General features: G+C 46.8%; 6 protein-coding genes across 6 annotated transcripts in view; 4 read left to right on the top strand and 2 right to left on the bottom strand.

The window, feature by feature from the left end:
• The first annotated feature begins 463 nt into the window (after positions 1 to 463).
• LOC140717518 (histone H4) lies at positions 464 to 1,462 on the top strand. Its single transcript, XM_073031093.1, has one exon. The coding sequence runs from the start codon at positions 647 to 649 to the stop codon at positions 956 to 958; it is 312 nt and encodes a 103-aa protein (XP_072887194.1). The 5' UTR covers positions 464 to 646; the 3' UTR covers positions 959 to 1,462.
• Positions 1,463 to 5,306: 3,844 nt separating this feature from the next.
• LOC140717517 (histone H2B-like) lies at positions 5,307 to 5,823 on the top strand. The gene has a single exon (XM_073031092.1). The coding sequence runs from the start codon at positions 5,330 to 5,332 to the stop codon at positions 5,702 to 5,704; it is 375 nt and encodes a 124-aa protein (XP_072887193.1). The 5' UTR covers positions 5,307 to 5,329; the 3' UTR covers positions 5,705 to 5,823.
• An 856-nt stretch (positions 5,824 to 6,679) lies between these two features.
• Positions 6,680 to 26,113, top strand: part of LOC140717772 (uncharacterized) — an 87,752-nt gene continuing 68,318 nt past the window's right edge. Inside the window, exon 1 of the mRNA XM_073031491.1 lies at positions 6,680 to 7,095. Within this exon, the coding sequence (XP_072887592.1) occupies positions 6,716 to 7,095 (380 nt within the window). The 5' untranslated portion in view covers positions 6,680 to 6,715. The remainder of the gene's footprint in view (positions 7,096 to 26,113) is intronic.
• On the top strand, positions 13,761 to 14,459 carry LOC140717516 (histone H1-like). Its single transcript, XM_073031091.1, has one exon. The coding sequence runs from the start codon at positions 13,809 to 13,811 to the stop codon at positions 14,409 to 14,411; it is 603 nt and encodes a 200-aa protein (XP_072887192.1). The 5' UTR covers positions 13,761 to 13,808; the 3' UTR covers positions 14,412 to 14,459.
• On the bottom strand, positions 15,496 to 16,018 carry LOC140717515 (histone H3). Its single transcript, XM_073031090.1, has one exon. The coding sequence runs from the start codon at positions 15,933 to 15,935 to the stop codon at positions 15,525 to 15,527; it is 411 nt and encodes a 136-aa protein (XP_072887191.1). The 5' UTR covers positions 15,936 to 16,018; the 3' UTR covers positions 15,496 to 15,524.
• LOC140717768 (histone H4) lies at positions 16,442 to 16,931 on the bottom strand. Its single transcript, XM_073031487.1, has one exon. It carries the CDS (start codon positions 16,929 to 16,931, stop codon positions 16,620 to 16,622), a length of 312 nt encoding a protein of 103 aa, XP_072887588.1. The 3' UTR covers positions 16,442 to 16,619.

The following is a 26,113-nucleotide window of genomic DNA, read 5'->3' as shown; positions in this document are numbered from 1 at the left end:
CTTCATTTCGAGAGGCAAATGATCCTTGTACCTGAAGCCCCACCCACGACGCACCAGCTCCTCAGCCACCCCTTTACCTGGGCTTTAGAAGGCGCCAGAAGCGCGGTCTATATATCCTTCTATCAGCCTATGTATCCTGTTCCTTTATGTGACCGGACTTTCATTTCCCTCGCGACCCAGAGGAACAATTGTTCTGATGAATTAACCCTCTCATCTCTGGAAGTGACTGCACCCTCGCCCACCAACTGCTGTGTGTGAGGGCGCTCGCACTGGTCATGGGGTCGGGGAGGGACAGACTGAGGTCCTCGGGGATTTGCGGAATGGAAAAGCACTTCCTATAATTTAAAGCAGGAGAATCGGCAAATTTCCAGAAATCCTCCTGTCTGTACGTGGTGTGTGAGGGAGTTTATTTCGCTGGAGCGCTTTGTGTCGGATAAATCGTTGGAAATTGGCGGGTGTGGTAAAGTGAAGGCGGGGCTGGACGATGAGAGGCCGCTCTCGGCTCTGTCCGTCACTCTGACTCTGTCTCCTCCCCTCCCCGCCTCTGTCTCTCTGCGCGTTTCTCGGGCAGGTCGGGGCGCTGTGTATAAAAGGAGACAGCAGCAGCCGGTTTGTCACTGAGCAGCGACCTGAGTGAAGCAGCATCATGTCTGGCAGAGGGAAAGGAGGCAAAGGATTGGGCAAAGGCGGAGCCAAGCGACACCGTAAAGTGCTCCGTGATAACATCCAGGGCATCACCAAACCGGCCATCCGCCGTCTGGCTCGCCGTGGCGGCGTCAAGCGGATCTCGGGTCTGATCTACGAGGAGACCCGCGGAGTGCTGAAGGTTTTCCTGGAGAATGTGATCCGGGATGCGGTCACCTACACTGAACACGCCAAGCGCAAGACGGTCACTGCCATGGATGTGGTGTACGCTCTGAAACGCCAGGGCCGCACTCTCTATGGCTTCGGCGGCTGAAAAACTCCCACTTCCTCCCGAGAACACAAAGGCTCTTCTAAGAGCCACCCACCGCCTCACAAACGGAGCCGTGTCCACAACCCTTTAATTATTTTTATCGATATATTTTGCTGCGTTACTTTTGAAGCAGATTAATCCTTTATGCTTGAAATATGTTTGCGATTCTGCCTTTTCAGTCGGTGATTACGGCAGAAGCTCTGAATGCATTAAGATCGATCATCATCCCCTCGTCCGTCTCGGACAGAAATCAGTTCCCTCATTCAGAGAAACGATTCTGTAATCATCCATTTAAATCTTCACTGAGGCAATTATATATTAAATGAAACTGAAATTGTAGAATCCGTGATGCAATTAATGGTAAATAATATAAAAAAGTAATCAAGCACCGTTGCTGGGTGCTCTGAAATTGGCGGGCGATTTGAAATTAATCTTGCGCCAATCACACTGTATTCTGATTGCATGAAGTCCGACAGCCAGTAAATTCCTACAAATCCTTCACTGTGTACGTGGTGTGTGAGGGAGTTTCTTTCCCCTCTCTGGAGCTCTGTGTTTCGGATAAACCGTTGGAAATTGCCGGGTGTAGTAAAGTGAAGACGGAGCTGGAAGATGAGAGGCCGGTCTCTGCCCTATCTGTCACTCTGACTCTGTCCCCTCACCTCCCCGCCTCTGTCTCTCTGCGCGTTTCTCGGGCAGGAGTAGTGGCAGAGGATTGGAGGATGGGTTATGTTATCCAGTCACGTAGGAAAAGATCGAAGAAAAACCAAACACAAGACATTGTTCAGATTCTGGAGGGTCTCGGCCTGAAACGTCGGCTGTTTACTGTTTCTCACAGATGCTGCCTGGCCTGCTGAGTTCCTCCAGCACTGTGCGTGTATCGCTGCAAGGAAAAGCCTGCGAGCTGAGTCAGGTCTGCTGCTGCAGTTCATTCATTACAGACTCGGCTGACAATGTCAATGCCCGGCTCAGCAAATATGCAGATATCACTAACCAGCAATACAACAGGACGGTGATCAATGAGGTCACTGATTTGAGGAATGACAGATAAATGTGAGATAGAAACATAGAAAATAGGTGCAGGAGTAGTCCATTCGGCCCTTCGAGTCTGCAAACAAGAACAAGAGTTGTTCCATTGTCATTGACGAACCAGGGCAGAACTGCCGTGGGGAATGGTCGGTCCCTGGGAGTGCTGTAAAACAGAGAGATATCGGGGTGCAGATATCGAATTCCTTCAAAGTGTAAACACAGGTAGGCAGGACGGTGAAGAAGGTGTTTGCCACACTTGCATTCATCGGGAGAGTATTGGACACTGTACCGTAACGTCACATTACAGCTCTACCAGCCTTGGGGAAACTACTCTTGGAGCACGGCGTACAGTTATAGTTGCCCTGTGATGAGAGGGTGACATTAAACTGGAGAGGGTGCAAAAGGGATTTAACAGGAGGCCGGATAGGCTGGAACATTTCCATCAGAGTGTATGTGACATTACAGAAGCTGATAAAATAATGGTAGACATTGATACGGACAATAGTGAATCTGTTATCTCCAGGGTCATGGAGTTGGAAGCTAGAGATTACAGGTATAAAGTGCGAGAGGAAAGATTTAACTGGGACCCTGAGGAGCAGGTTTTGTTCACAGAATGTGCTGTTTACATGGAACAAACTACCTCCAGTGATGGTATAGGGGGGCACAGTTGCCAAATCTCTCGGACTGTGGAGAGGGAAGTTTCACAGGGACATGGGCCAAATTCAGGTAACTGACAATGGTTTTGTTTGGCCGCTTGGTCAGCATGGATGTGTTGGGCTGAAGGGCCTGTTTCTGTGCTGCATAACTCAGTGACTACGTCTGTTGCTGTGGCAGAGAAGGTTTGGGGAATGTAGACAGGAGAGTAAATGGTTGTGGATGGGGCAGATGAAACAGAATGTGGGAAAATGTGAGATCACCCATTCCCAGGAACAAACTGTAAGAGTTATTTCCACATGGAGATGGTCAGAGAGACCTGGGCGTCCTTGCAAACAAATCACTTGAGTTAACATGCAGATACAACAAGTAATGAGAGAGGCAAACAGTATTTTGTCCTGCGATCCAGGAGGAGTGGAGAAGAGGGGTACAGATGTCTCACTGGGAGTCTATAGGGCCCTGGTGAGAGCACACCTTGAATATAGTGTCCGGGTTTGGTCACACTTCCTCAGGAAGGATATCCCAGCAATAGAGAGAGCGCAGTGAATGTTCCCCACACTGACCGGGCTGGTTCCAGGGATGGAGGGTTGGTTATGTGAGAGGAGAGTGAGTGGGCTGGGTCTGTATTCCTGCAGTTAATGAGAAAATGAGGAAATCTGTTAGATTCTTTCAGGATGTGACAGACAGTAGGCAAGGAGGATCTTTCCCCTGAATGAGATCTCCATAACTGAGGAAAATACCCTCAGAATGAGGCATAAATCACAAACAAGAGAGAATCTGCTGATGCTGGAAATCCAAAGCAAAACATACAAAATGCTGTAGGAACTCAGCAGGACAGGCAGCCTTTATGGAAAAGAGTAAACAGTCAACACTTCGTCCCGAGACCCTTCCATCAGATCTCTCCCTGGTGAAGGTTCTCAGCCTGAAGCATCGACTCATTACTCTTTCCCATAGATGCTGCCCGGCCTGCTGACTTACTGCAGTATTTTGTGTCTGTTGATCAGAGTGAGGTGACAAGCATTCAGGATGGAAATGAGATCATATTCCTTTAATCTGAAAACAAAGAACTGTATTCCTTATATAAGTAATCTGGAGCCTCAGGTGCTGGGTTGAGTCAAAGTTGAGATGAACAGTCTCTGGGAAAATTTTAGTCTCTAAGTGAGTCCATAAGACCATCAGATTTAGGAGCAGAATTCAGCCATTTGGCCCATCGAGCCTGCTCTGCCATTTCATCATCACTGATCAATTTTTCCTCAGCCCCAATCTCTGCCTATATCCAGTGATTTGGCCTCTACAGCTGCCTGTGGACACAAATTCCACCGATTCACCACTCTCTGGCTGAAGAAATTCCTCCTCAACTCCACTCTAAAAGGATGCCCCTCTATTTTGAAACCAGGTGGTCTGGTTACAGACACTCCTACCACAGGAAAAGTCCTCTCCACATCCACTCACTCAAGCCCTTTCACTATTTGATAGGTTTCAATTCAGTAACCCTTCTTTCTTTGAATTTCCAGTGAATAGAGGCCTAGTGACATGAAACACTCTTCATTAGACAAGCCATTTAATCCTGGATAAAATTCCCCAATTGTGATGTAATGTCAGTACAATAAATTCTGGATTTCAGAGATTTTTGTGTTTTGGAATCATGGATCAATCTGCCCAACATTAATCACTAGTTTGTACTGCAGTAAACACTGTTAATTTAACCCATGCAATCCCAGGCACACAGAGGCAAAATAAAGACAGGTGTAAACTTAGAGTAGGGAAGTTGAACTGTACTTGGAGGTAAAGCCTGATTACTACGCCTCAGAACATTCTATTCCCCAAATGGTCAAAATAAAGCCAAGTAACAAGGTCGAAAATACCCACAACTTGCAGAATTACACGCCTCTCTTTTTTTTTGCTCCCTGGGATAAATCTCGCCTGGGCGAGATTCTCTCATACATCCACCAGGCCTACCTCAAACCTAATCCAGAGCTCCAAGGGGGCACACAACCCCACAAACCCGATGACTCGTGTCAGGAGGAGGAAGATCCAATAAAGGCATGTGTTGGGCCTGGTGAATGAAGGCATGGGCCGGATCAAAGTGGCAGCGTTGCGTGCCACTGAATCCAGAGTGACGAGATGAAGAAGCACAAGAGGGGCGATTCTCCCACTGATAGTCCTCTGTCTATTTGAATATTTAGGTATAATTCTTATTTAATTCCAGTGTTTATGTCAATGTTGTGTCTGATGCAATGTGTCTGTGATACTGCTACAAATCCGTTGTTCCTCTCACCTGTGCGTAAATAAACTCGATTTGAACTTTTCATTGAAATGTCCAAATCTCTCCTTCGCTCTCCTGCTGCCGTGTGTCATGAACTGAACCTCTTAGTGTTTATTTTCACAATATTTCATTTGATTTTATTTTCATTCTGCTTTTGATATTTGCGTTTCCCTTTTCAGTTTCAGGCCGCACCCCCGCCTGTCTCTGCCCTCTCTGTACTTCCTCCCGCATTAAACGACAGCGGTAACCGCCACACATTGGCGCCACTTCCCATCCCCCAGCGTTCTGATTGGTGATTCATTTCTCCAAGTAGCCAATGGAAATGCTCAGCATTCCCATCCTCATTAACATACCCCTTTGGGCGCTGCCTATTTATTCCGCGCTCCAAACAGCTTCTGCTTATTATTGTGTTTGAAACCGACGAGGAAATGCCTGATCCACCGAAACCCGCTCCCAAGAAGGGCGCCAAGAAAGCTCTGGCCAAACCGGCGAGCAAGTCTGGCAAGAAGCGCAGGAGGTCGAGGAAGGAGAGTTACGCCATCTACATCTACAAAGTGATGAAGCAGGTTCACCCCGACACCGGCATCTCCTCCAAGGCCATGAGCATCATGAACTCGTTCGTGAGCGATATTTTCGAGCGCATCGCGGGTGAGGCTTCCCGCCTGGCCCATTACAACAAGCGGTCCACCATCAGCTCCCGGGAGATCCAGACCGCCGTGCGCCTGCTGCTGCCCGGGGAGCTGGCCAAGCACGCCGTGTCCGAAGGGACAAAGGCGGTGACCAAGTACACCAGCTCCAAGTAAAGCCCCCCAGTGAGATGATCGAAAACAAAACGGCTCTTTTAAGAGCCACTCACAATTTCAATGAAAGAGTTGTACTAGCATTTAGGTAATAAATTACACATACTTTATGTCTGGTGACTTTTACAACAGCTAAATCGCGGTTTTAGTATGCTCCCACTGAACTGACAAGGAATTGTTACCCCTCCCTTCCCCATCAGTCCGTCCCACTCGGTATCCATGCCAAGCGGAGGATTGCTGCCGTTGTTTTATTTGTGGCTTCTGGAGTTTGTTGGTTCCAGTTGGGTAACTCCTGAATCTCATTTCAACTCGAGCCTGAAAGACATCATGACTCTTTCATATGGAGAAGCGTCGACACTGTTTATTATAGATGTTGCCTGGCCTGCTGTGTTCCACCAGCATTTTGTGTGTGTTGTTTGAATTTCCAGCATCTGCAGATTTCCTTCTGATGGCTCTTTCATATAATAACTTTATAAAATTGCAGACTATACTCTGGTCAAAGTTTGAGAAGAGTTGTTTTCCAGAACCTGATATCGTTCGCACAGAGACCGACCGCGGGCAGAAGCTGAGGGTCCGTTTTATTCGGTTCCGTTACGTGTTGAAAGAAATTAGAGAATTGAGTTCCCAGACACTCCAATATCAACTACACTTAAATCAAATGTGCCCGGTTTCAGTAACAGAGGGAAATGCGAAGACCCAATCTTAAAACAGAACTGCAATTATTTAACTTGAAATTAAATTTGAACAATAGATTTATTTTTTGGCGGGCTTTCTTCCAGATTTCAGTGCACTTTGGGGAGGAGACGGTTATTTTCCGCGCTTCTACCTTTACGGACTGCTGATTGGTGATTAACCAGCTCTTCGATTGGAGCATTTCTCTTCACCAATGAGAATAAGCAGGATCACACCAATCACAAACATCAGTTTGCATTCTCAAAGAGGATATAAAAAAGGCGAGCTTGGGCTGTATGAACATTCCTTCATTCTCGCTTGAGTAGGACTGTGACTGTGGAAATGTCTGGACGTGGAAAAGGCGGCGCTGGCAAAGCTCGGTCCAAGGCCAAATCTCGCTCGTCTCGGGCTGGACTGCAGTTCCCGGTCGGCCGGGTTCACAGACTCCTGAGAAAGGGCAACTATGCCGAGCGGGTGGGTGCCGGAGCCCCGGTCTATCTGGCTGCTGTGCTCGAGTATCTGACGGCCGAAATCCTCGAATTGGCCGGTAACGCGGCCCGGGACAATAAGAAGACCCGCATCATCCCCCGACACCTGCAGCTGGCCGTCCGCAACGACGAGGAGCTGAACAAGCTGCTGGGAGGGGTGACTATCGCTCAGGGCGGTGTGTTACCCAACATCCAGGCCGTCCTGTTGCCCAAGAAAACCGGCGCTGCCAGTAAGTGAAGCGACGTAAGCTGAATCTATTTACCCAAAGGCTCTTTTCAGAGCCACTCACAATGTCTGTGGAAGGGCTGAGCGGCGGGTGTTTTCCGTCCGTTTGATATCCTGCATCTGTTAGTGCCTCGACATGTTTCTTCCGGCAGATAAACCAATATAAATCTGCAGGGAAACCGGTTCGTTTCAGTCCCGGCTCGTTTTCCCCTCTCAGCCGACCGAATGTAGCTCTCTCCCCTTGCAGAGAGTCAGCGGGTTCACTAGGCGCAGAGTCGTGAAATGAACTTCCGGAGTCAGCCCCGAGAGGGAGAATTTAATCTCCGACCACTGAACGACTCCGCTCTTCATCACCCAGAACCGCGTTGTCTGGGTTCCACATTGCGGGTTGACCCCGGACCGTTCCGGTGTGCAGAAGGCGGGAACATCGCCTGTTCGTTGCTTCATGAGCGATTCCCATCGCCTCACAGAAAAATAACATTTGCGTTTTACATTTCAGAATCAAGTTTATTATCACCGGCATGTGACGTGAAATTTGTTAACTTAGCAGCAGCAGTTCAATGCAATACATAATCTAGCAGAGAGAGAAAAATAATAATAAATAAAATAACACATAATGGAAAAACAAGTAAATTAGTTACGTATACTGAATACACTATTTTAAAAATGTGCAAAGTCAGAGAAACTGTATATTGGAAAAGTGAGGTATTATCCAAAGCTTCAATGTCCATTTAGGAATCGGATGACAGAGGGGAAGAAGCTGTTCCTGAATGGCTGAGTGTGTGCCTTCAGGCTTCTGTATCTCCTGCCTGACGGTAACAGTGAGAAAAGGGCATGCCCTGGGTGTTGGAGGTCTTTAATAATGGACGCTGCCTTTATGAGCACCGCTCCCTAAAGATGTCCTGGGTACTATCAGCAGCTTCTTTCGGTGCTGTGCAGTAGCCCCTCCACACCAGACAGATGCAGCCTGTCAGAATGCTCTCCGCGGTACAGCTATACAGGTCTCTGACTGTCTACAAAGGTACGTTTACCCTGTGGAACCGACCGTATTTACTGAAAAGAACTCGTCCACCCAGGCCTCTGAATATAAATGAACATTTTGCGAAAGAGACCCTACTGACTGTCTTCATGCCAAAGAAACGCATTGATTGATCACCTTCTGACTAAAGAAATTTCTCATCTCTATTCTAGAGGGGCATCTTTGTATTGAGGGTGTGGTCTGCTTCTAGATTCCTCCATTATTGGAAACATCCTCTCATATCAACGCTATCTAGGCTTTTCAACATTCAATGTGTTTCTATACGATTCTCCCTCATTCTTCTAGATTCCTGTGAGTACAGGCACAGATTATCAAAACATATAACAATCACAGCACGGAAACAGGCCATTCCGGCCCTCCTAGTCCGTGCCCAACTCTTAATCTCACCTAGTCCCACCTACCCGCACTCAGCCCATAACCCTCCACTCCTTTCCTGTCCATATACCTATCCAATTTTACCTTAAATGACACAACTGAACTGGCCTCTACTACTTCTACAGGAAGCTCATTCCACACAGCTATCACTCCCTGAGTAAAGAAATACCCCCTCGTGTTTCCCTTAAACTTTTGCCCCCTAACTCTCAAATCATGTCCTCTCGTTTGAATCTCCCCTACTCTCAATGGAAACAGTCTATTCACCTCAACTCTATCTATCCCTCTCAACATTTTAAATACCTCGATCAAATCCCCCCTCAACCTTCTACGCTCCAATGAATAGAGACCTAACTTGTTCAACCTTTCTCTGTAACTTAAGTGCTGAAACCCAGGTAACATCCTAGTAAATCATCTCAGCACTCTCTCTAATTTATTGATATCTTTCCTATAATTCGGTGACCAGAACTGTACATAATATTCCAAATTTGGCCTTACCAATGCCTTGTACAATTGTAACATTACATCCCAACTTCTGTACTCAGTGCTCTGATTTATAAAGGCCAGCGTTCCAAAAGCCTTCTTCACCACCCTATCTACATGAGACTCCACCTTCAGGGAACTATGCACTGTTATTCCTAGATCTCTCTGTTCCACTGCATTCCTCAATGCCCTACCATTTACCCTGTATGTTCTATTTGGATTATTCCTGCCAAAATGTAGAACCTCACACTTCTCAGCATTAAACTCTATCTGCCAACGTTCAGCCCATTTTTCTAACCGGCATAAATCTCCCTGCAAGCTTTGAAAACCCACCTCATTATCCACAACACCTCCTACCTTAGTATCATCAGCATACTTACTAATCCAATTTACCACCCCATCATCCAGATCATTTATGTATATTACAAACAACATTGGGCCCAAAACAGATCCCTGAGGCACCCCGCTAGTCACCGGCCTCCATCCCGATATACAATTATCCACTACTACTCTCTGGCATCTCCCATCTAGCCACTGTTGAATCCATTTTATTACTCCAGCATTAATACCTAACGACTGAACCTTCTTAACTAACCTTCCATGTGGAACTTTGTCAAAGGCCTTGCTGAAGTCCATATAGACTACATCCACTGCCTTACCCTCGTCAACATACCTCGTAACTACTTCAAAAAATTCAATAAGGTTTCTCAAACATCCCAGTATTCTTCTAACATATGCAGTGATATCTAAGCCCCTGAGTCTAAGGGAGTCCCAGCCAACATTGGGGAAATTAGTCGCCCTCTACAATGACCCTGTTGTTTTTACATCTTTCGTTCCCTGCTACATTTCAGTTTCTTTACCTCCTGCTGGCATTTGGGAGGCCTGTAGCACAACTCCGTCAGTGAATGCACCTCTCTTATCCTGAGCTCTCTTCACACTGTCTCACTAGATAAAACCTCCAGTGTGTTCTCTCTTAGTCCCTCACCCACAATTCCATGCAAAGGCTGATCTGCCTCTTGTATGTCAATCCCAATTCCCTGATTTTATAAACATTTATCTTGCTTCTCTTTAAATCTTTTTGGTCATCCAGCATCTCCATTCCTCTCAGTTAGGGATTCTAGTGTTTGTTATACAGTGTTTTGTTTATTTTATCATTTGTGGCCTTGTGGAACAGTGCAGGCATGTACTTTGGTTTCCTGCATTCACAATTTTGTGTGCCACAGTCATATGATTATGCAAAGGCAGAGGGAGTTTAAATGAAGTGAACATGGGCATTTGGCATTTGATTGTGCATAGTTATGCACTTACCAAGATCCAATAAAAAGAAGTTAGATTTTAACAGAGCGGACATTCAATGAGTGGGCCAGAAATTGGAGTGGGGAGTTGAGGCTTCGGCACTTCTGAGAGTTGTAGGCTGTAGGAAGATATGTTTTTCTTTATTCTTTATTTCCTCTGTATTACACATTTGTAGCAGAAAGGATGCCAGACAAGATTCTGCCTAATGTCAGTGTCACAAAATTGTCTTGGTGGAAGGAGAGAGAGGGTGTTCGTGGCAGCTTGTCATTCAGGTTGGAGGCCTCTGACCAGTGACGTTCACAGGGATCGGTTCTGGTACTGTCATTTGTCATCAATGTGAACAGTTTCTCTGACATTGGTGTGAATGTGATTAGTGAGGTTGCAGATGACAGCAATGTTGGTGGTAAAGTAGAGAGTGAAGATTCTTTGAGAGTACAATGGGATCGAGATGACCTGGGGAAGTCGGCCTAAGAATGGCAGATGGATGTTGATGTGGACAAGTATGAACTCTTGCATTTTGAGAAATCCAACCAGGGAAGGACCTGCACAGTAAATTCTTGTTCCTTGGAGAGTATTGCTGGCAGAGTGTCCATGGAATACAGGAACATCATTCACTGAAAGTGACAACACAGGTAGTCAGGATGGTGAAGATGATGTTTGGCCTATTTGTCTTCATTGGTCAGGGAACTGAGTACAGGATTTGGGATGTCATATGACAACAGTAATCATCAAAGTGAGATTGCACTGTATTGTGCACAGTTCTATTCACCCAGCTACAGGAAGGATGTCATGAAGCTGGAAAGTGTGGAGGGAGGTTTGATGAGGGTGTTACTGACACTGGAGGATTTAAATTATTAGCAGAAGTTTGGACAGACTGGGACTCTCTTTCTCACCAGAGAGATTAAGGAGCTGTCTGGTGACCATCCAAAGGTTTACAAAATCAGTAGGCAATCACTCTTTGTGTCAGGGTAGGAAGCATAAATTTGCAAGACAATTGTTTAAGGTGAAGGGGAAACATTTAAAGTCTACCTGATAGGTGGGGGGATGTTGCATGTTTGATTGGGGAGACCAACACTACAGTAATAAGTGAGGGATTTGATGAGGCCTTGTAAGTAGAGGTTTTAAATAAAATGATGAATGGTGATTTTGATGGGATTACACTGCTGGCCTCCCAATAGGCTCAGGTATTGTGGAGCAGACATATTGGTAAATCACACAGAGGTGTAATGGGAACAGGCTTCCAGCAGTCGGGCATTTTGACTTCCCCAGCATTAACCAGATTACCTTTGTATGAAAAGCTTGAGTTTCCAGGAGTAATTTGGCAGATGCAGGATCAGTTCATCCCTCAGCAGAAACAATATTTGAAAGGGCGAATGAGGCAACCATCACCAACAATGGAAGACAAAGGCAGCATAAAGGAACATGAGAGAGCAGAGAATATCACAAAAGTTAGTGGGGAGCTAAAGGATTAGTCGACTTAAAAAGAACAGAAGGTAACTAAATAGCAATATGGAGAGAACAGATGAATTATTAAAGTAACTGGCCAATAGTATAAAGGGGAATAAGGATTTCTTTCAAGTAGTTAAAGAGTAAAAGAGGCAAGAATGGATCAGGTTTCAGGTTTCCCATTCTCACCTTCGGAATCACATCCCTCCCTGATCCCCTTTTACACTGTTTAGTTTATTCTGTATTTCTTATTTAACTGGGCAATCTTGATCATTTAGCACAGCGTGATAAATACATTTCAATGGTAAGGCAGTGCACATTGCAATAGACAATAGAGAGTAGGAGCAGGAGTAGGCCATTCAGCCGTTCTCGCCAGCACCGCCATTCACTGTGATCATGGCTGATCATGCACAATCAGTACCCCATTCCTGCCCTCTTCCCATATCCCTTGACACCGCTATCTATAAGAGTTCTATCTAACTCTCTCTTGAAAGCATCCAGAGACTTGGCCTCCACTACCTTCTGGGCCAGAGCATTCCATATATCCACCACTCTCTGGGTGAAAAAGTTTTTCCGCATCTCTGTTCTAAATGGCCTACCACTTATTCTTAAACTGTGGCCTCTAGTTCTGGACTCACCCATCAGCGGGAACATGCTTCCTGCCTTCAGTGTATACAATCTCTTAATAATCTTATATGTTTCAATCAGATCCCCTCTCATCCTTCTATATTCCCGTGTATACAAGCCCAGTCGCTCCAATCTTTCAACATATGACAGTCCCGCCATTCCGGGAATTAACTTTGTGAACCTACGCTGCACTCCCTCAATAGCAAGAATGTCCTTCCTCAAATTTGTTGACCAAAACTGCACACAAAGTCAAACCAGTGTAGAACTTACACTATGAATGATCGGTCATTAGGGAGTGTAATGGGCCGGAGAGATTTAGGGGTAAATCTCTCACACACAGTTCATTGAAAGTGGTGTCACTGGTAGACAGGGTGGTGAAGAACGGGTTTAACATGCTAGTCTTCATTAGTCAGGGGACTGAGTATATCAGTTGCGACATTATGTTACAGTTGTGTAAGTGACTGGAGGCCACACTTGTATTGTGTACAGCTCTTGTCACCGTTTTAGGAAACGGGGTTAAACTGGGGAGAGTGTAGAAAAGATTTCCAAGGATGTTTCCCGGACCTGAGGTTCTCAGTTACACAGAGGTTGGTCAGACAATGTCCGTTGTCCTTTATTCCTTGGAATCAGAATCATTTATCACCGTGTTATATGACAAGGAATCTGTCATTTTATTTTGACAGCAGTACAATGCGATGAAGGTGCAGATGTGAACATTGTGTCAGCAGAACGCCAAGAGGTTCTGGGAATGGCGAACAACGCGGACAAAATGCTGGAGGAACCCGGCTAGTCAGGCAGCATCTCCCACCAGAGACCTGATGAAGGGTCTCAGTCCGAAAGTGGGCTGTATATTCCCACTATTGACGCTGTCTGACTTGTTGATTTCCACCAGCATTGAGTGTGTATTGTGTCAGAGAGAGTGAGTTAAAGGGGCGGGCGGCTTAGACCAGAGTCACTGTGTTTGTGAGTCCGAACACATCGTAGGATTTCTCAGCGCCTCCTGTAGAAAATGAAAAGATTTTTCTGTTACTGAAGCGCCCCACTCCCCAGCTCAGTCCCGAAGAGGGAATTAACCGCAAAGTTTTAATTCGATTAAATATTTCAGCCAGAAAGCAGAGAACAGGTCAACGATCGGGAGAGCGAATGCGGGCAATGCAGTAATGAAACGGGTTAAAATAGAAAGCGCTGCCTTTAATCCTGATTAAACTTTCTTTCCAGCGAACATTCCGGTCTCAGGGACGGACAGGGACTAGTCCGAGTCTCCGCAGCGTCCGATTTGAATTGGAATCGGCGAGTTTTTGAGGAGTGAGAAACACAGAAAAATGAAGCCGCCGGGAGCTGACAGGAGGATGTCTCCGCCCCGTCCGCTCGCTGCCTTTAAATTGCTCTGTGCCGCCGCCTTTCGCTTCATTTCTCATTCAGTTCTGATTGTGAGAAGGATTTACCAGAGTCGCCGACATGACTGAGACAGCACCCGCCGAAACGGCTCCTCCAGCCGCACCCGCCGCCGCAAAGAAGACTCCCAAGAAGAAGGCGGCTGCCCGGAGCAAACCAACCGGTCCCTCGCTGGGCGAACAGATCGATAAGATCGTGGCGGGTTGTCACGATAGGAAGGGTATGTCCGGTACGGCCATCATTAAGGCTCTGGCCGACAGCGGTGTCGATGTGGTGAAACTTCGCCCCCAGATCAAGATGAGCATCAAGAGGAAAGTGGAAAGCGGCTCCTTGGTTCAGGCCAAGGGCTCGGGTGTTTCGGGATCCTTTAAATCCGGTAAAGGAAAAACTGCCGTGAAGGTGGTGAAGAAAGCGAAGAAGCCAGCGGCAAAGAAATCTCCCAGTAAGAAGCTTGGCGCCAAGAAACCCGCGGCTAAGAAAGTGGGAGGTAAGAAACCAACAGCTAAGAAAGCGGCAGTTAAGAAACCAGCAGCTAAGAAACCCGCGGCTAAGAAAGCGGCGCCGAAGCCCAAGAGCCCCAAGAAAGCCGCAGCCCCGAAGACGAAGGCGGCCAAGAAGCCGAAGTCGAAATCCGCGAAACCCAAGAAGACAGCAGTCAAAAAGTGAATTGAGAATACACCATTTGTGTGTATCTGAACCCAACGGCTCTTCTCAGAGCCACCCACATCTCAGAAAAGAGCTGATTCAGAGTGTTGTGATTCCCGCGCCGGGTCCGATTGAGTTTTCCGGGGGAACTTCTCACATGGAACCCGAGATTACCGGTACCTCTGACATTTGGTGCGGCCGTGCCGTCTCAGTGTCTGAAATGAGACGTGGATGCCCGAGCTGAGATTGGGAGATATGGGATGTGGGCAGTTTCAGGCCCAATTCCTTCTCCGATCCGGGAGAGAGTGACTGAGACATTGACACCAGCGGAGATTCAGCTGAGTTGATTGGGAACTGCTGAAACCTACGCGAGAGGGGAGGGGGCGTGTTGAGAGAGGGATCCGTCTCTGGGGACGGACTGCAGCGGGAGGATATGTGATAAACTACCCGGTGGCATTGCCGACTGACCTTCATTCCGGCCCCAGCTACAAAACTACAGTTAATTTACACAAAACACCAATACCAAAAATGTACAAGAGAGTGAAATCTAATGTAAAAAAATCACTATTTCCTGGTAGTCACCACCCCCCCCCCCGAAATCCCCCACTGTACCCCTCGCGTCGGCATGCTCCCACTCCAAGCACAGCGGGCACGAACGTATCCCCATGTCCAAAGCAAACAAAACGGTAACAGCCGCACCAGCTGTTCATGACAGGTTTGTGGGAGAAGTGAAGGGCCGGATGAGACCCTGACAGGGAGGGAAGCGCGTTAATCTCTGGATGCATTCAAGAGAGAGTTAGATAGAGCTCTTATAGATAGCGGTGTCAAGGAATATGGGGAGAGGGCAGGGACCGGGTACTGATCGTGTATGATAAGCCATGATCAGTGAATGGCGGAGCTGGCTAGAAGGGCCGAAAGGCCTACTCCTGCACCTACTGTCCATTGCCTATTATCTCCTGTCCCTCGCTGAATTACCCTGTCTGCACAGAACTGATGCTCGGGGTCAATTAGAGCAAAACCGATCGGGAAGGCAGGTCGCTACTACAATAATGATCAGCAAGCTACAGCCCTTTCCTTTGCCGTGGTAGTGGCTCTTAAAAGAGCCTTTTCTGGTGTTCGGTGTGTAGGCTGGGCTTAGGCGCGCTCCCCGCGGATGCGGCGGGCCAACTGGATGTCCTTGGGCATAATGGTGACTCGCTTGGCGTGGATGGCGCACAGGTTAGTATCCTCAAAGAGCCCGACCAGGTAAGCCTCACTTGCCTCCTGCAGGGCCATGACGGCCGAGCTCTGGAAACGCAGATCGGTTTTGAAGTCCTGAGCGATCTCCCGGACCAGGCGCTGGAAGGGAAGTTTACGGATGAGCAGCTCGGTGGATTTCTGGTAGCGCCGGATCTCCCTCAGAGCCACGGTGCCGGGCCGGTAGCGATGAGGCTTCTTCACTCCGCCGGTGGCAGGAGCGCTCTTCCGCGCCGCTTTGGTCGCCAACTGTTTGCGAGGAGCTTTTCCACCAGTCGATTTGCGCGCTGTCTGCTTGGTGCGGGCCATTCTGCTTCGGGAGTGAGAACACAGGCTGAAATACACGAACAAGATAGACGAAACGGGCTCCAGCACAGGCTTTTATACAGCTGGGAAGGGCCGTCCCACCGCTTATGATTGGCTGAACAGCGACTGTCTATTAAAGGATCTAGTTGCTACGATTGGTTAATTGATTTCATGCAGACTGGCGGCGAATAACTATTTTCGACAAAATGGAAAATTGTTAACTGGCGGTCGGACTTCATCCAATCAGAATGCACTGTGATTGGCGCCCGATTAATTTCAAACCGCCCGCCAATTTCAGAGCGCCCAGCTTGATAACTTTTTATTTACAATTAATTCTATCACGGATCATGGATTTTCAATTTCATTTAATATCTAATTCCCTCAGTTAAGATTTGAATGCATGATTACGGAATAGACTCTCTAAGCGACTTAACTGATTTCTGTCCGAGATGGACAGAATGATTAAGATCGATATAAATGCATCCAGAATTTACGGTAATCACCGCCTGGAAAGGTACAATCGTAGCTATATATTTTTGAAGCGGAATGATTAATCTATTTCAAATGAAACCAGATTAATATATCGACAAAAAAAATAATTAAAAGGTTGTGGACACGGCTCCCTCTGTGAGGTGGTGAGTGGCTCTTAGAAGAGCCTTTGTGTTCTCGGGAGGAAGTGGGAGTTTTTCAGCCGCCGAAGCCATAGAGAGTGCGGCCCTGGCGTTTCAGAGCGTACACCACATCCATGGCAGTGACCGTCTTGCGCTTGGCGTGTTCAGTGTAGGTGACCGCATCCCGGATCACATTCTCCAGGAAAACCTTCAGCACCCCGCGGGTCTCCTCGTAGATCAGACCCGAGATCCGCTTGACTCCACCACGGCGAGCCAGACGGCGGATGGCCGGTTTGGTGATGCCCTGGATGTTATCACGGAGCACTTTACGGTGCCGCTTGGCTCCGCCTTTGCCCAGTCCTTTGCCTCCTTTCCCTCTGCCGGACATGATGCTGCTTCACTCAGGTCGTTGCTCAGTGACAAACCGGCTGCTGCTGTCTCCTTTTATACACAGCGCCCCGACCTGCCCGAGAAACGCGCAGAGAGACAGAGGCGGGGAGGGGAGGAGACAGAGTCAGAGTGACGGACAGAGCCGAGAGTGACCTCTCATCGTCCAGCCCCGCCTTCACTTTACCACACCCGCCAATTTCCAACGATTTATCCGACACAAAGCGCTCCAGGTCCATCTGTGTCCTCTGATCCTAGACTTCCCCACTATAGGAAACATCCCCTCCACATCCACTCTAGACAGACAGAGAGACATACTTTATTGATCCCGGTGGAAATTGGGTTTCGTTACAGTCGCACCAACCAAGAATAGTGTAGAAATATAGCAATATAAACCATAAATAATTAAATAATAATAAATAAATTATGCCAACTGGAAATAAGTCCAGGACCAGCCTATTGGCTCAGGTTGTCCGACACTCCGAGGGACGAGTTGTAAAGTTTGATGGCCACAGGCAGGAATGACTTCCTATGACGCTCAGTGTTGCATCTCGGTGGAATGAGTCTCTGGCTGAATGTACTCCTGTGCCTAACCAGTACATTATGGAGTGGATGGGAGTCATTGTCCAAGATGGCATGAAACATGTACAGACTGGAAGATTTCTGGAAATTTGCTGATTCTCCTGCTTTAAATTACCAGGAAATGCCTTTCCATTCGGCAAATCCCCAAGGACCTCAGTCTGTCCCTCCCCGGCCCCATGACCAGTGCGAGCGTCCTCACACACAGCAGTTGGTGGGCGAGGGTGCAGTCACTTTCAGTGATGAGAGGGTTAATTCATCAGAACAATTGTTCCTCTGGGTCGCGAGGGAAATGAAAGTCCGGTCACATAAAGGAACAGGATACATAGGCAGATAGAAGGATATACAGAGCGCACGTTGCCGCCTTCTAAAGCCCAGGTAAAGAGGTGGCTGAGGAGCTAGTGTGAGGTGGGTGAGGGCTTTAGGTACGAGGATCATTGAGGTCCCGAGGGAAAGGTGAGACGGGTCCAAGGAGAGGAGCTCAACATCTCTAGGTTTCATTGTTTTACATGTGAGTGGGGGGGAGGGGGGGTTATAAGATGCAGAGGTTACCCCACTGGGAATGTCACAGCAAACTGGAGGGCTCACTTACAGAGGCAATCTACAGTCACACGGATTGGATTATAGTATTGGCCCGCAATAGCCACCAGGAGGTGGAGGAACACAGAGGTTTATGTTTATGGAGAGGTGCAGAACAGAACTGTCATAGTGGGAGACTTTATCTTCCCTAGAATTGACTGCATCTTGCTCAATGCTTAGATGCTCAAGATTTCTTCAGCGATTCCGAGGAATGTTTGAAACATTATGTACAGAGCCCCACCAGAGGCGAGAACAGACGGGAATTAGTTCAGGGAAACGAGCCAGGCCAGCTGACGATCACAATTTATTTTTTCCGTTAGTTATGAGTAAGACAGAAGCCAAGGGGCATTGATTGGGAGCAGCCACTGCCAGACAAGTCCACATCTGACATGTGGGAGTTGTTTAAAGACCAGCAGATCTGAGTTCAGGATCAGCATGTTCCTGTAAGGATTAAGGACAAGGATGGTAAGGTAAGGGAACTTTGGATGAATGGAGAGATCCTGAATTTAGTCAGAAGGATATGAAAGGTTTAAGCAGCTAAAATCAGACTGGGTATCTTTGGAATATAAAGATAGCGGGGAAATGCTAAAGCTGGTGATAGGAAAGGCCAAATGGGGCCTCAAACTGTCCTTGTGGAGTGGGATCAAAGATAATCCCAAGGCCTTTTTGATTTATATTAGTTAAACAGGGATAACCAGAGACTGGAAAGGTCCACTCAAGATTAAAGGAGGAATGATGTGGTTGAAGTTAGATGAAGTGGCTGAGATACTAAATGAGTCCGTTGTGTCAATACTGACTGAGGAGAAGGAATTGAATGTCAATGAAAACAATGTGAGACATGCTAATGTGCAGAGACGTGTTGAGATTAAGGAGCAGGCTGTGCTGGGACGTCTGAAAAGCAATAAGATGGATAAGACTCCAAGAACTGAACACATATATCCTACAATAGTGAAAGAAGCAAGTGAGCAGATTGCTGGGGATTTGACAAGGATCTATGTCGGGGTCCCCAACTTTTTTTGCACCGCGGACCCATTTAATATTGACAATATTCTTGCGGACCGGCTGGCGGGGGGGAGGTTTGTTAATATATAGCAGAATACAGGTGAAACTATAAGTCACTTATAAGTGGCTAATTAATACACTCAATTTTGTTTCTAAAAGAGTTTATCTAAAGAATTTAATATTAAACACACAGTGCATATTTTCCTCCCAAGCATATAGTGATAAGTCAATTATAAGGCACTTATAAGTCAATAGCATCATAACATGTTAAGTAACATTTGGATATTAAACACACAGCACATATTTTCCTCGTATGAACATATAAAATCATTGCAACACACCAATATTGGTGAATCAGTAAGAGCCCTGGGCTTGTTTCCCTGCAATAAGGCGGTCTCATCGCGGGGTGATGGGAGACAGCAATACTCAAAGGGGGTTCTTTATGTCCTGACAAAGGGTCTCGGCCTGAAACGTCGACAGTGCTTCTCCTTACAGATGCTGCCTGGCCTACTGTGCTCTACCAGCATTTTGTGTGTGTTTGAACTTCCAGCATCTGCAGATTTCCTCGTGTTTGCTCCTTATATCCAGTCTATTCCGCAATTTAGTTTTTGTTGCATTCGTTGCAGAAAACCCCGCTTCACAGAGATATGATGTTGGAAACGGAAGCAACGTTTTCAGTGCTTTCGTGGCTATCTCAGGATATTCAGCCTTGACTTTGATCCAGAATGCCGGCAGAGATGTTATGTCAAACATATTTTTCAGCCCACCGTCATTTGCAAGCTCGAGGAGTTGATCTTCCCGCGCTGACATGGATAGTTGTCATTCTCCCCTGAAGTGACAAATTGAGTTCATTGAACAGGTTGAAGATGTCACAAAGATAAGCGAGTTTTGCTATCCACTCCTCGTCAAGTGTGCTGCCAGTGGTGATGTTTTTCCTGAAAGAAATCTCTGTAGCTGCTCTCTTAACTCAAAAACCTTGGCCAGGGCTCTCCATCTTGATAGCCACCTGACTTCAGTGTGAAAGAGAAGGCGTTTGTGCTCTGTATCCATTTCTTCACAAAGCTGCTCAAACAGACATGAGTTAAGGGCTTTTACTTTGATGTGATTGATAACTTCAACGACGTCACTAAATATGCTGTTAAGATCAGGTGACATTTTTCATGGAGAGGACATTGATGGGCTCACAGAGTGCATCACTGGTTACATCAGCTTCTGTGTGGACTGCAATGTTCCAGCAAGAACTGTCCTTAGTTATTCAAATAACATGTCATGGGTAACAAAGGACATTAAGGACAACCTGAACGCTAAAAAGAGGGCATTTAGGGATGGAAACAGGGAGGAGTTGAGGACAATACAGAGGGATCTGAAAGCCAAGATCAGGGAGGCTAAAGACAGGTGTAGGAGGAAGCACGAGGAAATCTGCAGATGCTGGAAATTCAAACACACACAAAATGCTGGTGGAACACAGCAGGCCAGGCAGCATCTATAGGAAGAATCACTGTCGACGTTTTGGACCGAGACCCTTCGTCTGGACGCTTGAGTGGAAACTCCAGCAGAACAACATGAGAGAGGTCTGGAGTGGGATGAGGACCATCACTGGGTTCCAGCAAACTAGCAACAGAGGAGCTGAAGGCAGTGTGGACAGGGACAACAAACTTAACCTGTTCTTCAACAGATTTGACACTGTGGCCCCTGCCCATCCCCCACATGATTCATCTGTTTTCGGCCCCCAATCAACACATACTCCACTCTCCCCTCCTACCCCTCCTCACAGCCCCCCACCCTGCTCTCAGGACTACACCCCTCCCCCACCTGAAACCACCACGGTGGGCTTCACAGCTGAACAGGTGAGAAGACAGCTGGAACGTCTCCACCCAAGCAAGGCTGCAGGCCCGGATGGTGTCAGCCCCAGGGTGCTCAAAGCCTGTGCCCCCCAGCTATGTGGAGTACTTCACTATGTCTTCAACCTGAGCCTGAGTCTCCAGAGGGTTCCCGTGCTATGGAAGATGTCCTGTCTCGTCCCTGTACTGAAGACGCCGCGCCCCAGTGGCTCCAATGACTACAGACCGGTGGCATTGACCTCCCACATCATGAAGACCCTGGAGCGACTTGTTCTAGGGCAGCTCCGGCCTATGGTTAGGTCACACTTAGACCCCGTCCAGTTCGCCTACCAGCCTCGACTATGAGTTGAGGATGCCATCTTCTACCTGCTGAACCATGTCTACGCCCGCCTGGACAAGCTGGCGAGCACTGTGAGGGTCATGTTTTTTGACTTCTCCAGTGCGTTCAACACCATCCGCCCTGCTCTGCTGGGTGAGAAGCTGACAGTGATGCAGGTGGATGCTTCCCTGGTGTCATAGATTATTGATTACCTGACTGGCAGACCACAGTACGTGAGCTTGCAACACTGTGTCAGACAGAGTGGTCAGCAGCACTGGGGCTCCACAGGGGACTGTCCTGTCTCCCTTTCTCTTCACAATCTACACCTCGGACTTCAACTACTGCACAAAGTCTTGCCATCTTCAGAAGTTTCCTGATGACTCTGCCATAGTTAGATGCATCAGCAAGGGAGATGAGGCAGAGTACAGGGCTACTGTGGGAAACTTTGTCAAATGGTGCGAGCAGGATCATCTGCAGCTTAATGTTAAAAAGACTAAGGAGCTGGTGGTGGACCTGAAGAGGGCTAAGGCACTGGTGACCCCTGTTTCCATCCAAGGGGTCAGTGTGGACATGGTGGAGGATTACAAATACCTGGGGATACGAATTGACAATAAACTGGACTGGTCAAAGAACAGTGAGGCTGTCTACAAGAAGGGTCAGAGCCGTCTCTATTTCCTGAGGAGACTGAGGTCCTTTAACATCTGCCAGACGATGCTGAGGCTGTTCCACGAGTCTGTGGTGGCCAGTGCTATCACGTTTGCTGTTGTGTGCTGGGGCAGCAGGCTGAGGGTAGCAGACACCAACAGAATCAACAAACTCATTTGTAAGGCCAGTGATGTTGTGGGGGTGGAACTGGACTCTCTGAAGGCAGTGTATGAAAAGAAGATGCTGTCCAAGTTGCATGCCATCTTGGACAATGTCTCCCATCCAATGCATAATGTACTGGTTAGGCACAGGAGTACATTTAGCCAGAGACTCATTCCACCGAGATGCAACACTGAGCATCATAGGAAGTCATTCCTGCCTGTGGCCATCAAACTTTACAACTCGTCCCTCGGAGTGTCAGACACCCTGAGCCAATACGCTGGTCCTGGTCTTATTTCCACTTGGCATAATTTACTTATTATTATTTAATTATTTATGGTTTTATATTGCTATATTTCTACACTATTCCTGGTTGGTGCGACTGTAACAAAACCCAGTTTCCCTCGGGATTAATAAAGTATGTCTGTCTGTCTGTGTCCTCAATTGCAACATATGAGTTCCCTCAGTACTGGAGTGTAGCAAATGTTGCAGCTTTGATCAAGAAAGGAAATAACAAGAATCTAGGGATCTATAGGCAAGGCAGCCTCATTTCAGTGGTGGAGAAGCTACAGGGGAGGATATTGAGGTACAGGGTTTATGCTCATTTGGAAAGGCACGGCCTGTTTAGGGACAATCAGCATGGCTTTGTGCAGGCAGATCACACTTGATAAAGCTGATTGAGGTTTCTGAGGAGATGATACAGACCCTAAGATATAGGATCAGAATTAGGCCATTAGGCCCATTAAATCTGCTCCGTCATTTCATCATGGCTAATCCATTTTCCCTCAAAGCCCCAATCTCCTGCCTTCTCCCCACAACCCTTCATGATCTGACCAATCAAGAATCTACCAACCTCTGCCTTAAATATACATAAAGTCTTGGCTCCACAGCTGCCCGAGGCATCAAATTCCACAGAGTCACCACTCTCTGGCTAAAGAAATTCCTCATCTCCACATTCTACAAGGATGATGCTCTATTCTGAGGCTGTGTCCTCTGGTCTCAGACACTCCCATTCTCTGCACATCCACTTTATCAAGGCCTTTCACCATTCGATAGGTTTCAATTAGGTCAACCCTCATTGATCCGAATTCCAGTGAGTACAGGCCCAGAGCAATCAAACGCTCTTCATATGCCAAGCTGTTTCATCCTGGAGTCAATTTTGAGAATCTCCTTTGAAATGCATCCAGTTTCAGCTCATCCTTCCTAAGATAAAGGGCCCACAAATGCCCACAATACTCCAGTATGACCTCACCAGTACTTTATAAAGTCTCAACATTGTTATGATTGGTGCAGATATTGTGGACTGAAGGGCAGGTTGCCATCTGTTCCATATTGTGTACTGACGAATATGTTTGATCTACCAGCTATTGCAGGGACATGGTTACAGAGACTTGGACTGGGAATTTGACATTCCTACATGTCCAATGTTCCACATGGAATCGGCAAAATGGAAAGGAGCAGGGTGGATTTGTTCATAACATGCTGGTGAAGGGGTGGATACAGTGCCATCAAAAATATTCAGTCTCCTTTGGAGGTTTTCATGTTTATTGTTTTGCAACGTTGATTCACAGTGGATTTAATTTGGCTTTATTTTCCCAAACTGATCAGCAGAATGGACTCTCTGGTGTCAAAGTGAAAAACAGATCTTTACAAAGTGATCTAATTAATTGCAAATATAAAACACAAAATAATTTAATTGCATTGGTATTCACCTCCTTCAAGTCAAGTTGATGCACCTTTGTCAGTAATTACCGTTGGCTCTGTATGGACAGGTCTCTATCCGCTTTGCACATCTGGACACTGAAATTTTCCCCATTCTTCTTTACAAAACTGCTGAAGCTCTGGCAGATTGCATGCGGTTCATGAGTGAACAGATCTTTTCAAGTCCAGTTACAAACTCTCAATTGGATTGAGGTCTGGACTCTGACTTGGCCACTCCAGGACATTAACTTTGGTTTTAAGTCATTCCTGTGATTTGCAGTCATTCTCCTGCTGGAAAATGAATCTTTTCCTAAGTCACAGTTCACTTGCAGACTGAATTAAGTTTTCCTCCAAGATTTCACTGTATTCGGCTGCATTCATTTTACCCTCTACTTTTATGAGCCTTTCAGGGCCTGCTGCAGTGAAACAGCCCCACAGCATGATGCAGCCTCCACCATGCTGGGATGGTGTGTTTCTGATGCTGTGCGGTGTTTGTCTTGCGCCAAGCTTAGTGTTTAATCTGATGGCCAAAATGGTCAATTTTGTTTCATCAGACTATAGAACCTTCTACCAGTTGACTTCAGAGTCTTCTGGCAAACTCCAGGTGAGATTTCATGAGAGCTTTTTTCAACAATGGCTTTCTCTTTGCCACTCTCCCATAAAGCTCTGACAGGTGATGCATCTGGGCAACAGTTGTTGTATACACAGTCTCTCCCATCTCAGCCACTGAAGATTGTGATTTCTCTAGAGTTATCACAGGTCTCTTGGTGGCCTCCCTCACTCGTCCCCTTCTTGCACAGTCACTCAGTTTTTGAGGATGGCCTGATCCTGGCAGATTTACAGCTCTGCCATATTCTTTCCATTTCAGGATGAGTGACTTAACTGTATTCCAAGGGATATTCAGTGACTTGAAAATTTTTTTGTATCCATCTCCTGAATTGTGTTTTTCAATTACCTTTTTGCAGAGCTGCTCAGAGTGTTAATTTGTTTTTATGGTGTAGTTTCTCCCAGAATACTGACTACCAACAGTCATGTATTTTTACTACAATCAATTGAAACACCTTGACTCACACCGAGACCTCCACTTAACTGATAATGTAATTCTTATAACTACTTGGCTGTACCAGTGATGATTTGGGGGTGAATATTTATACAGTCAATTATTTTGTGTTTTATATCTGTAATTAATTTAAAGCACTTTGTGGAGATGTTTTCACTTTGACACAAAAGTCTTTTTTCTCTTGATCAGTAAAACAAATGCCAAATTCAATCCACTATCATTCAATGTTGTAAAACAATAAAACATGATAACTTTAAAGCAGCATGAATACTTTTCATAGGTACCTTACATGTAGGGACAGTGATGGTGAAAGGGGAGGTGTAAGATTCAAAATTAAGATGTGCGTTTCTGAAAGAGGTCTGGGTTAAAGTCAGAGGACAAATGTGATTTAATTATGTCTGGGTTAAAGTCAGTAAACAAATGTGATTTAATTATGAATGCAGAAGCCCTGACAAGATTAACTGTTTGTGGAATCATTGAAGTCCTGAGATATGGACTATTGTTTTACAGAAATGTGTAAAAAAACAACTCCAAATATGGAATGGGAAAACACTGTGTACCTCCCGAGTCAGGGAGGGGAGGGGTAAGGAAGAAGGATAAAACCTGCTGCCCTGTAAGGTTCAGGGTTCCCTTCTCTGAGGGGGCCCAGCTCTGCAGACTGTTAATAAACTTTGTTTCCTTGAATTTGTCTTGAAGCCATTATTCGGGAGCGTGGCTCGTTTCTGACAACTTGGGGTGCTCGTCCGGGATCCACACTCCGGCCGTGAGGGGGGCAAGGAAGGACATCGGAGAAGGTGCACCCTGCCGAGTTCGGCAGTCCCTGATTCCTTGCTCTTCGCCCCGCGCAGCTTGAGCGAGTGATATCCGGCGGACTCAAGGAAACAAAGAGCGGTTGTCGAGGCAGTCGAGACAGTGAGCGATCGAGTAATTTCTGTGCACAGGACCCAGGTAAGAAATTAAATTCCTGTAGAGACGTAGTACACAAGAATCGTGGAGCTGCGGGGTTCCTGCAGGTAGATCCTGTAGAGACGTAGTGCACGAGAATTGTGGAACTGCGGGGTGCCTGCAGGTGGATTCCTGGGCGATCGCGGGAATACAGGTTCCGGAATTGGACAGGAGTGACCGAGCTAGGTGGGTCACATTCAAATTAAATTCCTGCAGAGACGTAGTGCACGAGAATTGTGGAATTACGGGGTGCCTGCGGGTGGATTGGAACTGGGCAAGTCCTCGAGATGGGGAATAAGGGGTCTAAGAGAGAAAAGGGTAAAGGAAATCCAGGCGCCAACGATGAAAAATAC

The sequence above is a fragment of the Hemitrygon akajei genome, chromosome 28, assembly GCF_048418815.1.
Source record: "Hemitrygon akajei chromosome 28, sHemAka1.3, whole genome shotgun sequence".
In the NCBI taxonomy this organism is placed as follows: Eukaryota; Metazoa; Chordata; class Chondrichthyes; order Myliobatiformes; family Dasyatidae; genus Hemitrygon; species Hemitrygon akajei.
The sequence above is the reverse complement of the archived record's forward strand: the minus strand, read 5'-3'. Positions and strand labels throughout refer to the sequence as shown.